The sequence below is a fragment of the Lithobates pipiens genome, unplaced genomic scaffold, assembly GCF_037356315.1.
Source record: "Lithobates pipiens isolate NorthernLeopardFrog02 unplaced genomic scaffold, aLitPip1_a1.2 Scaffold_30, whole genome shotgun sequence".
Lineage (NCBI taxonomy): Eukaryota > Metazoa > Chordata > Amphibia > Anura > Ranidae > Lithobates > Lithobates pipiens.
The window spans coordinates 77321889-77339444 of NW_027507791.1; the positions used below are offsets into that span (position 1 = coordinate 77321889).

The window sequence follows — 17556 nt, forward strand, 5'->3', positions numbered from 1 at the left end:
TAAATAATTTTTAATAGTAATCACAAAATTCAATTAAAAATAATAATGCCTGAGAAAAAACACATAGACTGACTCCCTTACATTATTAAGTTGGTGGAGAAATTGGCAGAAAAGAAACAGGTATGTTGGGGCACAATATTTGCAGTCCTAGGAAAAACTTTTCCGGGAAAAAAGGGAGGCAAATTTGCAATTTTATTTAGGAAGTCCAATGGGGCAATAGCAGTCTTGATACAAGTTGTTAGAATCCGGACAGGTTGTGGATTGAAACGGGGTCTTTTCTACTCCAGAAGTGGTTAAGGAAAGAGAAAAAACAATTGTAAAAACCTAACAGAAAAAAAAAATGGTGCTTTAGGTATTATCCGGAATGTAAAAAGATAACATTTTTTTTTTATTTTGCACTAATAATAGAGTAACACTTTTCATCAGTTTGCATCATGATGACTGTAATCCACCTTGCTTTTGGGAATAGTAGACTTTAGGCTCTCAACCCAGAACAGGTATTCATCAAAGGACCTCTATAAGCAGAAAGTCGGTGGTCACCAGGGAAACTCTGAAGTTTGTTCCCCATCCTATATCAGTTTTCCAGGTTGTGACCTTTGGCTGGTTTTCTGAATAATGGGCCCCTATATTGAGGGGTTGACATAGATGGTGGTAAAGTCCAACCCAGATAAATTTCCCAAGCTTATGTGCACTTGCTTTTTAATGAGGGGCAGAAGTACCTAACCTCCACGCTGAATAATCTACAAATTGGTTACCCTCAGCTAAGGCTGGCCACACATTATACAATTTTCCTTTAGATTGACCAAAACCATATAATATGAGATCAAACCTAAACACTTTCAATTTGTATACAATCATGCAGGTCCTTGCACTACATGGCTGAAGGTAAATTGAATAAGAAAATTGTATAATATATGCCATACATATAATATACAATTTAGTTAGTACACTTCTTAATGCTAATGAGGGAAAGTGTTCATCTGGGTGTGTGTAATAGCTTATTGGTTCCTCAAACACTCCAAAGCAAGAACTTGGCTGTGATAAATTTTATTCTTGCTACAAGACAAAAGCACATGAATCCATATTTTGTTTTCTGGACAGTGCATTAAGAAACAAAAAGCAAAGGAATGTAAACCACCAGCTGTTGTATTTTTAATTGAATTGTGTGTGTTGCCCTTTAATGGAGCTCACACCCAGCTACTGCATAGAGGCTTTCTGTAATCTGTGCTTAAGAACAAGGCTGCTCTGATGGGGGATCTGCTGTTATTTGTGGTTCTTCGTGTTCTAGAAGGCCTCTGATTGACAAGTTTAGGAGGAATGATGGGTAGTACAGCCCCAGAGTGGGGTTGATTGCATTAAACCAGCTCTGTCGCATCGCTGGGGACATCCCTTGTAGCCATGGCAGCCAGTGATGTGAGGGGTCCATATGGCAGCTCTGGCAGCAGCTGCTGGCTCTTGCGAAGGTCAGGACATGTGAAAAAGCAATCTAGCTGTTTTCTTGTTAGGTGAAGCTGGGAAGAGCCCGTCTAGTCCCTGGAGGATCCCAGATTCTTTTCATTTTCCTCCACCGAACACATGGAATTTCTGGCCTCAACAACACATACACATAATTCCACTCCATAACGGGAGAATCCAGTTTCATTTTAATAAATGGAAACAGTTCAAATTAGGTTAGAACAGTACATCAAAGGCTTGTCACTGCAAATGAATATCCTAATTATGGCAGGGCATTGTTGTACTTGTACTCTTCTAATATTGGGATAATATTGCGAATGCTTAGGTCACAAGACCTGCAGAATGAATTAAGGTCACCTTATTTATGCTGGAAATGTGCATTGTTTGTTTTTGCTAGAACCTGTTCAGTATAATAGTCTTTTTAAATAATAAGCAAACAGTATTACTCATCCCATGTACACAATATACCTCCCTTACATGACCCAACGCTTGGATATAATTGAATTATATATGCTGTGCTGGTCTTCAGTGTATATTGGAGTTGATGACAACACCGCAAGTTTAGCATTGAAGTTAAAAACATTGCTGCAAAGGTTGGTCATATAGTTGTGTACCAGTTTAATTAGATAGAACTAATGATTTGCAGACTAATTGCAGTGACAGGACTTGCCCATCGTGGTCAGTGATACGTATGCAGTTTTTCCAAACTTTATTATTCACACACATACTGTATATCTGACAAAACCTTTGGCAGGTAAAACCGTATGGGGGAGATGTACTAAAACTGGTGCAGCTATGCATAGTAACCAATTGACTTCTAGATGTTATTGTCAAAGCTTAATGTTAGAAGCTGATTGGTTACTATGTACAGCTGCACCAGATTCTGTGTGCACCCGTTTGGCTAAATCACCCTCGATGTGTTTATATTTATTTATATTACAGTTATGTATTTCAATTTGTGTATTTAGTCATTTGAAATTCTACCTTGAAGTGTTAGACCTCTTTCACACGGGCAGCTGTTCTGCCGCTGTTAAAAGCATGTTTTCTTATTTTGAAATTCCAAGACTCAAGGCACAGCGATCGCTTGCAGTTGTACATTGCAATTAGCTGCGTTTACGTGCGTTTAGCTGTGTTAGAACATTCTTGCCATTTCTGATGCGCTTCCTGTTTTTCTTTCCTTGTTGCTGCTGCTATCCACAGGAGAAATAGTACACTGAGATTACCTGCAGTTATTGTTCAGATAGCTGCAATAAATCAGTCCTGGATACAGTCAAATACATTTTTTCAAACCGCACAAAAGCTCATGTAACAAAACCATTGCTAAATGCGGTGTGTGAATGGGACCATAACAAAACATTGAGGTTAGCTGCGGTAGGTAACTTATCTGCAGCTAAAAGCTGGATTCTATCCACCCATGTGAAATGGGCCTTACTAAGCCCACAACAGTAAAATCAGTCTGTATATGCAGTGAAGCATGCTTGTTATACTCACTGTGGAACCTCTGCATTGTGTAAAATGTTTTTTTGATCCTGTCTTCTCTGATCCTCCCCTTTTTGCACAGTCTCCAATCTAACTGCTGATAGAACAGTCTTGGGGTAAAGCTGCAAATGCTCAATTTAGTGTGTATTGCTACAAAGTTGTTTTTCTTGGGAGGATGCACAGGGCCAATCAGCACTGTCCAGACAGAGGGCCAGGGGTCCTGCAGCCTCATAGGACAATCAGGGGAGAATGAAAACTCCTAAAAGCTTTAACCAGACACTAATAAAAGTCACAAGACTGCTATACACTGCTGATGAGAAAAGGTATTTAGCAGTTTATATTTACTAAAATAATTGCATTTCCATGTTCTGTGGGAGATATAGTGAATGCAGAGTCCTGGGATTAGTAACGCTTTAATTTGAAAATTAACTTGGACTTTGAATAATAGTCAATAGGTGGAGTTCTAGGGCAAAAGAGGCTACATTTGTCAATTCTGCCATAAGTCCTCTTTTCCTGCCTGATAATAATCATCCTAAAAATTGGACAATGACTGTGGCTCATGCGCAGCACAGTGTTCAGTCTCTGCCTATTCCTGACATTTATAACACCTGGATGTCGGGGCGATATAAAGTTCATGCGCAGAAGTTTTTTCATCTATGATCAACAGACAGAAGACAAAAGACTTTGGTTCCTATATAGAGCCAGGGAGAAAATGGCGGTGATGGGAAGGGCAGACTTTGCATCCCTGGGGATCATGCTTGTAGGCAAGTGTGCCAAAATGTGATTGCTGGCTGTGCAATACTTGCCACTTATAGCATATGCTCTGGGAGCCAGCACTGGACACTGTTATGCTTTAAGTATTTCAATTGCAAATCTCTGCAATCTGTAACTGTTATTTTGCAGGGAAATGGAACTTGCACTTTAATCCTGCTCATGTGGTGACGCTGTAAGAAAACATTTACTGACAAAAATCTGTGCTCATGAAACTGTAGAACCCCTCGTGCTCCTTCATCTTTTATTAATTTTAAGCCTGCTGTTGATCACTTTCTATTTTGTCTTTCAGAATGAGACCTCTAGTTTCTATGCAACCATCTAAGAAGGCAGCAACGGAACAGGTAACTGTCAGATTGCATTTTACTACCAAAAAGGTCAGTGCACATTGCAGCTTCACAATAAAAGACAGTCATGGCTTGTTTGTGAAATCCTCCCGGATGTCTGTTTACAATTAGTGGGGCATAGATTGTACCAAAATGCCATCTGTACAAATCAATCGACAACTTTTATTAAGGAATTGCGGCTTTCTCTGAGGATATCTGCATATATCCATACCAGTGGGAGATGGGCATACGACCCCCCGTGGTGAGAGATTTCACATATGGATACACAGATGCCAGTCTCAGGTCAGTTATGAAGAATACCCGCTGTTTGATTAGTCTGGCAGTACTGAAAGAACCCATAACTGCTTGTTCTAGTGACAGATGCTTACAGCAAGATATGACATTCAGGATTTAATTCATGCACAGTGCAGAATTATGCACCTTAAAAGTTCACATTTGTGTGTGTGTGTGTGTGTGTGTGTGTGTGTGTGTGTGTGTGTATATATATGTATGTATGTATGTTGCGCTGGCTCCTGACGAGCAGGCGCTATGGTTTTTTGAAAAGTTAATTTGCCTGAAACCACAGTTGGGACTATTTCTCAAAATTTCTGGTTTCAGTACCAGTCCAGCTGGGTTGCACTGGGTTCTCCTTGACCGCAGGTGTCACTGTCACCTCCGGCAAGAGTAGAAACGCAGTCTAGCTGAGAGCATTGAATGCCACTATTCTCTCGGAGCCACATGGTTCAGGATTCCATCTTTATTTTCTGTCTGTTCAGTTCTAGTGGTCCTACTGCATCAGCCCCATGGCTGTCTTGGCCTGGGGTGCGGAACCATGCATCCTGAGTCTCTGGGCCAGCTGGCCTGAGGCGACGCAACTGCAGGGACAAGCCACGAGACCACCATTATCAGCGGCGGTAGAGGTGCCACCCCCCTCCCGCGGCGATCGGGTCCTATCGATGGCTGGGTATAGAGACGAGTGAGGCTAGGATGGCCCCCACTCGTCTCTATACCATAGGAGGGCGGAAGCGACGTCAAAACGTCACTTCCGCCCATATCTTTTACATTTTTTTTCAATGTCATTTTTCCAAATGACTTTTTTTTATTTTTATTTTTTTATTGTATTTCAGTCCAAATGAGGACTTTTTGACCCCAGATCTCATATTTAAGAGGACCTGTCATGTTTTTTTCTATTACAAGGGATGTTTTTTGAATAAAAGTGACGAGCTCACGCACAGAAGCGAATGCATACGTGAGTAGCGCCTGCATATGAAAACGGCGGTCAAACCACACATGTGAGGTATCGCTGCGATCCGTACAGCGAGAGCAATAATTCTAGCCCTAGACCACCTCTGTAACACAAAATATACAACCTGTAGAATTTTTTAATTGTCGCTTATGGAGATTTTTATGGGTAAAAGTTATGACGCTATTCCACGAGCGGGCACAATTTTGAAGCATGACAGGTTGGGTATCAATTTACTCGGCATAACATTATCTTACACAATATTAAAAAAAATAGGGCTAATTTTACTGTTGTCTTATTTTTTTATTCAAAAAAGAGATTTTTTTACAAAAAAAGTGCGCTTGCAAGACCACTGCGCAAATATGGTGTGAAAAAAATTATCACAATGACTGCCATTTTATTCTCTAGGGTGTTGGGAAAAAAAACAAAATATAATGTTTGGGGGTTCTAAGTAATTTTCTAGCAAAAAAAACTGTTTTAAACATGTAAACACCAAATCTGAAAAAGAGGCCTGGTCCTTAAGTGGTTAATCTAGTTTTAGAACTTCTGTAAAAGAAGATTACATCTTGGGTCATATTTAGGCAAAAACTCCAAAGATTCCAAAGAATTTAAATAAAAAATTTAAAGCAACATTGTACTACAACCAAACCTCTGTAGTCTCCAGAAATTATTCTTTCTAAAATGTGTCTTCATATTTTTTTTCCTGTTCATTTTTTGTTTAGAATCAAGGGGAATGGAGGTGACCCTTGTTCGCTATATCTCCGATTTATACAGAAGTTAATTTACAGTTTTCTACATTTTTATGTAAGAGAGTTTGAGCAGAGGCACACTTAAAATACTAAAAAGCATGGCCTTATTTCCTTCCTTAGGGCACATAAAGGTGCAGTGAATGTCATGGGTATATGTTAACGATCAAATACGTTTTCCTTCCTTTTCTGTTCTCTGTGCACCTTACAGTAGCTATATTCTTCCCTTTACAGCGACAATACTATGGCAAGCAGAATCTGAATACTAAGGTCAACAACGTCACCTTGGGTATCTTCTATTATTTGTTCTGTGTTGACCCACCGTTACCAACTACAAACCTTCTCAGGAAAATGATAGTGGAAAAACGAGAGTTGGTGGCTGCGGGGAGCTCAGAACTATATTATATGGGGCAGAAGGGTGGCAGCACTAGGGTCATCAGTTTTAATCCCAACTGCAGTACTACCTGCCTGGAGTTTGCATGTTCTCCCTGTGCCTGCGTGGGTTTCCTATGGGTACTCCTGTTTTATCCCACATTCCAAAGACATGCTGGTAGGTTAATTGGCTCTTGTCTATGTTGGCCCCAGTATGTATGTATGTGAGTTTAGGGACCTGAGATTGTAAGCCCCTTGAGGACAGGGACTAATGTAAATATATAATATGTAAAGAGTTGCATACATTCACAGCGCTATGCAAACACCTGTAATAAAATTATAGCAATCATTTCGGTGCATGTTAAAAAAATAAAATAAAAAAAAGCAGCAATGTCCACTTCAGGGCCCCTATGCCACACACTGCTTTAAAATATGGAACAAAAAAAAAATCATTGAAAAAAAGTTAGTGAATATATTCACCTTCCGCCAGCCGTAACAAGGCAGGGATGATATCCAAATCCTTGATACCAGATCCTGGATACATGGGAGATCCCACATTTATGAGGATGCTCATGCCCTATGTGAAAGGTCCTCTCATAGGATTTGGGATTTTCATGGTTCCTAGGATCTGGCTGGAAAGATCGTCACATCACACTATGCAATCTGGAACTTGAAGGTACGGTCAGTATGTTGGTTGTTCTAAATTTTTCCCTTTTTTTTCCATGGTAGTGGGGGCCCTATTTACGGTAAATAGGTGGATTTTGCCTTTAAGTGCAAACAATAAGAGACTAATCCTGTGTCAAATCTTTAGCCAGCAACGATAATGCACTTGCTTAGCCCACCCCAGGGCACTTAAATTTACTGTCGTTTTGACGCTTCTACAGCAGATTGATAAATTGCCTTATTTCTGCCAGAGCTAAAAGATGATTATATAACTCCAGTATTTAGCATTTTGAATAGAATGACAATGATATAAAAAGTATTAAACTTGTCAAACTGCTCAATACACTGCCTAGGGACAAGCATTATGACTTTTATTCTTGCTCATTACAAAAATTGAACAATTTTAGATGTGCAGCAGGATGGAGATGGGCAAGATAATTAGGAAGAGGTCACATTTTAATTAGGTGGTTTCTTTAGTCCTGCAGTCTCCACGAGTCAATGAGCAGCTTATGCTTGGTTCCACACCACTCAAATGCTAGATGGAAATTCTCAGCATGAAGCGTCCCAAGGAACAAAGTTTCCACTGGTGACACTTAATCCCATTTTTTGGATTGGTTCTGTAAGACTTTGAAATCTTAACCCTTATGGGTGCAGAACACTGTCCCCTCTGAGATCAGAAGAAAATGATTACTTGGATTTTTTTCCCTTCATTTCACATTTTAAAGGATTTGTTTTCTAGCAGTACTGGGCACCGAGTTCAAATTGTGTGCTTTAAAATTCCCCATTAGATTTGTACAGAAGGCATAGTACACATTCACTGTAACTGATAAACATTGGACTATATACTTTTCTTCCTCTGGGAAGGAACTTCAGTTTAATCATCTACAATAATTTATTTATTATTGGTGCTTATATAGCACAGTCAATTTAAGCAGCACTTAACATATATATTGTACATTCACATCAGTCCCTGCCCTCAAGGAGCTTACAATCTAAGAACCCTAACTCACATTCATACATACACATACTAGGACCACCTTAGACAGGATACAATTAACCTACCAGCATGTCTTTGGAACGTGGGAGGAAACCAGAGTATCTGGAGGAAACCCATGCAGGCACAGGGAGAACATGCAAACTCCATGCATTTGGAACCATCATTGGGATGTGAACGAACATCCCTAGTGCCACTAGACGGATGTGCTAACTACTTAGCAACTTTTCTCAGGAGTCATTCATTGATTGAAAAGTTGTAAACGTGTTCATCTAAAAATGACCTTGGTCTTGCGGTGCAGTCATTTTCACAAAATGTTCTGAGCTAGAATGTATGGTTGAGCTTCTGTGTTACTTATTCAGTAAACAAGCCATAATTCATCAGATGCTGTCTTGTATGTGACCTCATCCAGTGTGGTGGCACATGATCTGTTTAGTTTTGACTTGGCAGTGAATCTTCATTAGTTGAGAGATCAGATATGTCTGCAGAGGTTATCCTAACCCTGTATCTGTTGTGTGAACTGTGCTTTTTTTCCCCCCAGCAACCTACCGGGATCACTGAGAGTCAGACTAATGTAGTGGTGGAGTCTGGGCCAGTCGCATACAACCATGAGGATGAAGAGGAGGAGGAGGAAGAAGAAGAGGAGCACTGCGTAAGCGCACTTGAGTTATTGGGGGGAAACGGTAAGTTTAAAAGATTCTTACCTAACTTCATGATAACATTTCTTAAAGACCATTAGTGGGCCGCCTCGCCTTCTACAAACCACTTGTTCTTTGCTGATATGCGCATCAAATTTTTATCTGGTTTGACAGACTAAAGCAGATTGAAGATTTGCTTAGTTTCCTCCATAGAAATGGTAATGATGGGACGATTTGTTCTCTATATGTTTATTGCGGGCACACATAACTACGTAATCCTTATACGGCTTGCTTGGATCCGTCACACAACTTGCTTTCAATAAACTGCATGTAGCTAGCCTCTTGTATTAACCACTTCAGCCCCGAAAGGTTTTATCCCCTTAATGACCAGGCCATTTTTTGCAGTAGGGCACTGTGTCGCTTTGAATGACAATTGCACGGTTGTGCGACGCTGTACCCAAATAAAAAATTGATTTTCTTTTTTTCCCCCCACAAATAGTTTTCTTTTGGTGGCATTTTATTTATTTTTTTTTTTTACTAGTAATGGTCATGATCAGTGATTTTGAGCAGGACTGTGACATTGCGGAAGGCAAATCGGACACCTGACTGACACTTTTTGGACAATTTTTTTCAGGGAACCAGTGACATTATTAGAGTGATTAAGAAGGGGTTAACACCAGGGGCGATCAAAGGGTTAAGTGTGTCCCTAGGGGGTGCTTGCTAACTAAGTGGGGGATGGACTGACTGGGTAAACACAGAGATCCGTGTTCCTGCCTTGTTTACATAGGCAGATAACCGTTCTGACTCTCTGGGGAACGATTGCGGTGGCTGCCTGATTGGCTCCCCCTCTGTCCAATGGATGCGGACGTGTGCTCGCAGTATCCATTGCACAAAATGAAGTACAGGTACGTGATTTTGTGCAATATAGCCACCCTGCTGCAGTATATATGCTGTGGGCAGTCTTTAAGTGGTTAACATGAGCTTCACTTTTATTTATTTTTATAATTAACAATTATTAATAAGTATTGTTCAAAGATGCATCGCTTTGTATGGCAGTTTACACTTAAAAAAAAAAAAAAAAAAAAGGGCTACACAAATACATTTGGTTACAGATCAGAGAGATTGACGTCAGTATGACCAACATCAAACATAGAACAGTCAGTTAAGATTGTAACATGCTATTTAGTTTGCTATTGTTGGCTTTAACTACCGGCATGGCTGAAATGACAAAAGTAACTTTCATGTCTGTATGGTAAGAAGTAGAAGCTTTAGATACTCCATCCTCTTAAGCTCACAGTAAGATTGCGAGCTTCACTTTTATTTTAGCATGTAACTTGCACAAAACACGCAGGATCTACTTTATTCATTTTTATGAATTGGTCAGGTATGGTTGGGTGAAGCAGTCTTGGATCATGATCAGCCTGCGTATGAGTTGCTATCCTTAAGGTTGAGAGAGAGACCCTTCCAAACAATATAGCTATAAGGAAGCCTCTTTGCCAGGCTTAGGCTTCACACTGATCTGTCAAGGAAACTGTATGACTTCCATCTGACTTTGATCAAACCATATCAGGCCCTTTCAGTCTGGTATGAATCTTAAGGGGGAACCCCACGTCAAAATAAAAAATGAAATCTGTGTGGGCCCCCCCAAATCCATACTAGACCCTTTTCTGAGCACTCTGCCCAGCAGGTCCGGAAAGGGAGGGGGACAAGTCAGCGCCACCCCTATACCATACCAGGCCACATGCCCTCAACATTGGGGGTGTTGGGAAGTGGTCCTTGTCCCCAACAAGGGGACAAGGTGCACCCGACAACCCTGGGCAGTGGTTGTCTGGGTCTGCGGCCAGGGGGTTTAATCGGAATCTGGAAGCACCCTTTAACAAGGGAACACCCAGATTCCCCCCCCCCCCCCGTCCCAATGTGAATGAATATGGGGTACCTCTACCCATTCACCCCTAAAAAAAAAAGCAGTGTAGTTTAAATAAAAACAATAGAGAAACAATGAAAAAATAGTTTTTGACAAGTCCTTTATTAAAAGTGAAGAATGTCCCCCGTCGTAGCTCCAACGTGTCTGCTTTCTCTGGTTCCACCACCAATGTGTTCTTCCTCCGGTCTTCACCCTACGCTGCTATCTTAACCCTCCGGTGATGTGTTCTTCCTCTGGTCTTTTCTTCTGCTGACCCGGTCCCCATCCAATGTTGGCTCCCACCGTTGTCTCATTTGCGATGTCTGCCAGTTCTTATATAGCCATGGGGTGTGGCCATCCAGTGGCATCACAATTAGACTCCGCCCTTTGTGATGCCATGAAAGAAGAAAAATTGCAGCTCAAAAGCTCCAAACCTGTTGAAGACAACCACCTTATACGATCTTACAGGTGCTGGCTCTGCTCAAATTAGGAAGGAAGGAAAAATCCTGGACGGCCACACACCGCTGAAGGCATCTTTATTGAACGATTAAAAAACAAAAACGGTCATATCTTATGCATAGAAAACAGGAGAGAACACCTAACACGTTTCACATCACAACAGATCACAATTTGACTAAGCATCTTTTGTGATGTGAAATGCATTAGATGTTCTCCCATGTTCTCTTTGCATAAGATATGACTGTTTTTAGATTTTAAGCTTTCATTAAAGATGCCTGCAGCGGTGTGCGGCCGTCCAGGATTTTTCCTTCCTGTCTTGTGACGCCAAGGGTTATGGATTTGCGGGGGGGGGGGGGCAGGCACACCGTTTTTTTTTTTTTGACGTGGGGTTTCCCCTCAAGGTCAACACAAGATCTTTCAGTCTGGTATGGTCTGGAGGGCATATTCAAAGTCAGACCAAAACACTCTCATAGGGAACCATTGATTGTGACTTGGAAGTCCGAGCACATGTTGGAGCAGTGTGAACCGGCCCTTGTGCAGGTTTCTTACAACTGTTTCAATTGATCCCAGATGATATGGACATTTAATACCTGTATCAAATATCTAAATGTGTCTATATGTATGTGGCCTTTCTAGATCAGAGTATCAAGTGGCCCAAAATAAAATGGAAATGTAATTTGATCTGAGCCTTAAAAAAAGGGGGGGGGGGGTCCTGCATGGTTTTTAAAGATTGCTTTTCTATGTGACCATCCAAAATAAATGGCTTTGCACTTTAAAACAAGCTTGTTGGTGTGCTGGTGACTAATAACACTCTACAACATAATGCCTAATTCACGGAATGAGTGTGTGAGCCAACCTCTTGCTGCTTTGCAGCAGGCACCTTTTTATGTATTGCTGGAAAAAAAACAATTGCTTTTAGCTTTTTTTTCCCCCCTGATAATTTCTTGAAGGCAATTTGTAATTTTTACACGTCTTCCAGAGAAGGGTTATTTTATTTTGCAATAAATAACAGTACATCTTGTAAAGAGATGGCTGGGTAATTCAATTTGCCTATTTACTGTGGATATACAAGAAATAAAAAAGCAAGTTAGCTTAAAATTCACAGAAATCCAGTACTGCCTTGCAATAATTTCAATTTATTAAACTGAAGGGCACAGGCAAACTCGAGATTGGAATGTGTATTGGAAATGTTTTGTTTACCTTGTCTGTAAAGGTTCTCATTCATCCAACTCATGGTATATTAAGTAGTAGTTACAATCTGGACGTGTTCTAGAATGTTGAAGACGTTTAGTATCGTCTCCAATTCACTTCTTCAGTTCTAACGAAAGTTGGGAACCTATCCCAGGATTTATATAGTCACACAGGAAGCACCAACACTACAGAAAGGCAAAGGTTATTGTCCAAGAATAGGATTTGACTTTGCGCCAGTTTAAGGATATTGTGTACACAGATACCATGTGCAGCAGTGTATATAAAACCCGTGCAAAGGCACCCAAATCCTGCATATTGTATTTTTCAGCATTCAGCTCACCTTACAGTGACCCTGCCTGTTTAATTAGAAAAGCTGCTGAAATAAAAGGTTTCTGCAAGAGAGGAGAAGGTATTATACCTGCCTTTTTAATTGGCCCATGTATAAAACCTTCCCTCCATTCCAGCACTGCAGATTTTGTTCAGTGTATTCAATATTTGAAACTTCTGATAGTATTGGATGCCTGTGATTCCCTACATTACTATTTAGTCCTTTTTTTTTCGTTATCAGTGACAGGAGTTGCTGCTATAGTATTAAAAGATAAGTATGGGTTTTAAAAGAAATAAACATTTATTCTCAGCTAGGTGGATCAATCTGATACTGCGTTTCTAAGCCCTTGTACACACAGTCGGAGATTCCAACAACCAAATCCGTCAGATTTTTTTCCCTTGGATTTTGTCCGAAACTGTTGTATACACATGGTCGGACGAAGTTGTTGGAAAATCCGATCGTTCAGAACGTGATGACGTTATTTCGTTACGACAGGACTACGTTCAGGCTAGTAGCCAATAGCTTTGATGTAGGAATTTGATCTGAGCATGCGTGGCACTTTGTCCATTCGGAATTCTCTACACATGATCAGAGTATGTCCGATCGGAGCATTTTGTCGGAAAATATTTCCGGCAAGTTGGAAAATTTGGTCCGACAGATATTCCGACGGAAACAGTCCGATGCATACCACACACAGTCGGAATATCCGACAAAATGCTCTGATCGGACACATTCCGTCGGAATCTCCGATCGTGTGTACAAGGGCTAAGACTGAGAACTAAGCAATCAAAAACCACTGATCACTCAGTTTTCACTGAGCAGACAGCTGGTGACTGTTAGTCACTGGCTCTTTGTTCAGCCCCCCCCCCCCCCCAGTGCTCACTGGAGCACCGGACTGTGCAGGATGTGGGAGTGGCTGGCTCACTCTCCCAGGGGCTCACTGAGAGGCTGAGCCAGCTACCAGTCCAGACATCTGGGTGGATCCCGACTGTAAAGTCGAGATCATTCCAGAGCCTGGACGGGTTGAGTGACGCCGGGATAAAGCTGGTTACAGGAGTACGGAATAAACGTCACTCCTGTGATTCACAGGAGAAACGCAGCCAAAATCGCTTTGGCTGTACTTCTCCGTTAATGCATCTGCATTAACAGTGGAAATCATCTCTCAAGAGATTTGGGGCAAGTGCATTCAAATGAATCAAAGAACCCAAAACATAATACGTACAGTATCTCACAAAAGTGAGTACACCCCTCACATTTTTGTAAATATATTTTATTATATCTTTTCATGTGACAACACTGAAGAAATTACACTTTGCTACGATGTAAAGTAGTGAGTGTACAGCTTGTATGACAGTGTGAATTTGCTGTCCCCTCAAAATAACTCAACACACAGCCATTAATGTCTAAACTGTTGGCAACAAAAGTGAGTACAGCCCTAAGTGAAAATGTCCAAATTGGGCCCAATTAACCATTTTCCCTCCCCGGTGTTACAAGGTTTCAGGTGTGAATGGGGAGCAGGTGTGTTAAATTTGGTGTTATCGCTCTCAATCTCTCATACTGGTCACTGGAAGTTCAACATGGCACCTCGTGGCAAAGAACTCTCTGAGGATCAGGAAAAAAAATGTTGCGCTATATAAAGATGGCCTAGGCAACCTTGGCTCTTCAGCTGTATTGAAACTACAAGTCACATGAGACACTGCAAGACCCTGACAATCACAGGCATGACGGGATTTGTAGTTTCACCACAGCTGGAGGGCCAAGGTTACCCCTAGCCTAGGCTATAAGAAGATTGCTAAGACCCTGAAACTGAGGTGCAGCATGGTGGCCAAGACAATACAGTGGTTTAACAGGACAGGCTACACTCAGAACAGGCCTTGCCATGGTTGACCAAAGGAGTTGAGTGCACATGCTCAGCATCATAGCCAGAGGTTGTCTTTGGGAGAGAGACATGCTGCCAGCATTGCTGCAGGAGTTGAAAGGGTGGGGTCAGCCTGTCGGTGCTCAGACCATACACTGCATCAATTTGGTCTGCATGGCTGTGTTCCCAGAAGGAAGCCTCTTCTAAAGATGATGCACAAGAAAGCCCACAAACAGTTTGCTAAACACAAGCAGACTAAGGACATGGATTACTGGAACCATGTTCTGTGGTCTGATGAGGCCAAGATAAACTTATTTGGTTCAGATGGTGTCGAGCGTGTTTGGCGGCAACCAGGTGAGGAGTACAAAGATAAGGGTGTCTTGCTTACAGTCAACCATGGTGGTGGGTGAGTGTCATGGTCTGTGGCTGCATGAGTGCTGCCGGCACTGGGGAACTACAGTTCATTGAGGTAACCATGAATGCCAACATGTACTGTGACATACTGAAACAGAGCATTAACCCCCTCTCTTCAGAGACTGGGCCACAGGGCAATATTCCAACATAACAACCCCAAACACACCTCCAAGATGACCACTGACTTGCTAAAGAAGCTTGAGGGTAAAGGTGATGGACTGACCAAGTATGTCTCCAGACCTAAACCCTATTGACCATCTGTGGGGCATCCTCAAATGGAACGTGGGACAGCACAAGGTCTCTAACATCCACCAGCTCCGTGATGTCATCATGGAGGAGTAGAAGAGGACTCCAGTGACAACCTGTGAAGCTCTGGTGAACTCCATGCCCAAGAGGGTTAAGGCAATTCTGGAAAATAATGGTGGCCACACAAAATATTGACACTTTGGGCCCAATTTGGACATTTTCACTTAGGGGGTGTACTAAATCTTGTTGCCAGTGGTTTAGACATTAATGGCTGTGTGTTTAGTTATTTTGGGGGACAGCAAATTTACACTGTTATACAAGCTGTACACTCACTACTTTACATTGTAGCAAAGTGTCATTTCTTCAGTGTTGTCACATGAAAAGATGCAATAAAATATTTACAAAAATGTGAGGGGTGTACTCACTTTTGTGAGATATTGTATATTTTGTCATAGTGTTCTTATTGTCATTTGTAAGTATACAGATAAGGGTACCTCTGATTGTATATTCAGATATTTGACATAATCTCACTTGCAGGTCACCCTTCCACATGGCAGTATACATTTGTGTGTTAGTACAGCCTCATGTACAAATAGCAACACTGGTCAAACAAGGACCCATGTATGGAACCCAAGCAACAGATCTTTCAGTATGTTATGTTTTAGCACCTGGGGCACAATGATGTATTTTGTGGCACTGAAAACAAAATGTTTTCATATTTGAGACAAATCTGAAAAGTTTCACCATCATAAAAAAGTAAGGCATATAAAGTCTAACTCCAGTAATTTTCTTTTTAGGGGGGTGAGATAATTTTTAGCAGATTTTTATTTCTGTCTAGGACCACATTAGGGAGATTCTTACTCTTTTACTGTCCCTGCAGTGTCCTTGCAAAAAATGGTGGACGCAGCAAGTCATGAACAGCAATACAAAAAACTTGTCAGAATCCTTTTCTACTCTACTAATGTAGTTTTTTCCCCCCTTTATCCCTGTTTGAAGTATTTCCTATAGTTTACTATCCTGAAAGTAAGTGAGAGGAAATCTCCCCCAACAAGAATACAAATGGCAATTGATGCCCAACAAAGTCCAACCCTTCCCCATCCTATCCAGAATGATGTAAACGGTTTTGGTTGGCATTGGGCTTTAACAAAAACTTGCTCTGATGATGTAAAAGGCTGCTATTGCTGACCTCTCTTAAAAATACTAATTGCTTGGCTGTCATGCTCCTCCAATATGTTTGGGTCTTTGGGTGACAAGCCTTTAGGAAGTTGAGAAAATCTTTGCTGATCTGTATGCTTGTTCTTGGTCAGTATCTCAAACTATCAAAACCAGACCAAGCAACTAGAATTTTTTAGTTCATGGTAGAAAGATGCACCCGTTTTAAGAAACCACTGCTGTACTTTTCTAATCTGCTATAGAAAAATGAAAAGTAGAGTTTGCTTGCTCAGGTTGACATGGCCACTATCCTATTGGTCCATTTTCATAAATGAGAAACTGTGTCTCCCACTTTATTAACAGCTAAATGTATTTTCTAACTCCTAATTTTGCTGCTCAAAAAAAACAAACAGAAAATTTATGGTACGCTATAAACCATCGCTAGCCGCAGGTCTTAATGTTGGCTGGTCATTCTGTCTCCCTGTCAGTTTACTGCATCGTAATAATTAATCAGAACATAAATTCTTAGATTAACATGGCAACACAATTATCTTTTTTTTTCCTTCCCCATCATCTTGGAATTGCAGCATATTAAACGTAACATTTTGTTTTATTTCAGATTATGGCTGCGACCTGGATGACGACGACGGGTATTGACCATTGCGACATGACTAACTATGGAGCTTGTTCAATGATCTTTGTAATATATGGACTTGTATCAATGCTGTTCTGTGATCAGCATAATTATACATAGTAGCTGGCATTTTGTAATGAAACGGATCTTACAAAATGTTACTTTTGGTCAGTTATCAATGGCCGTTGACTCATAACTGCTATTTATTGGGTTTATAGTACTTGAAACTTTTGTTACTTTTTTTTTCTTTAATAATATTATGCTGTAATAATGTTTTGATACGTTTGTTCTTAGAATTAAACCCAGCCAGCATAGAGCAAAACCTAATGTATGGTTACACGTCTGCTTCCCTCCAGAGAGATAGTTAAAGGGTAATGTCACTTTCATGGGAAAAGAAATTGGCAAAAAAATATATATATTATACAATTGCAAGTAATTGACTGTTATTAAAAATGACCTTTCCTTTTCAATCTGCAGCTCTGTCATTTTCTGTAAAATGCAATGCAATATGGCTAGCTGGAAGCATTCTTTACACAACAGTGTAAAGAAAGTCTGTACCAAGATCCAGATTCGATTTTGAGCATCCCCTGCAACAACATTTTTTTTTTTGTGGGATTCTTCCAAAGGGAAATTATAAAGGGTTGCAGACCCTGCAGGTGCAGTAGCTGATTCCAAAACCACTTC

At 40.8% G+C, this 17556-nt stretch overlaps 1 protein-coding gene across 1 annotated transcript in view; it reads left to right on the forward strand.

Moving 5' to 3' along the window:
• Positions 1 to 17342, forward strand: part of BRF1 (BRF1 general transcription factor IIIB subunit) — a 623639-nt gene extending 606297 nt beyond the window's left edge. The window contains exons 16-18 of the mRNA XM_077464483.1: positions 3998 to 4049; positions 8591 to 8732; positions 16858 to 17342. Coding sequence (XP_077320609.1) covers positions 3998 to 4049; positions 8591 to 8732; positions 16858 to 16895 — 232 coding nt within the window. The 3' untranslated portion in view covers positions 16896 to 17342. The remainder of the gene's footprint in view (positions 1 to 3997; positions 4050 to 8590; positions 8733 to 16857) is intronic.
• Positions 17343 to 17556: the final 214 nt, after the last annotated feature.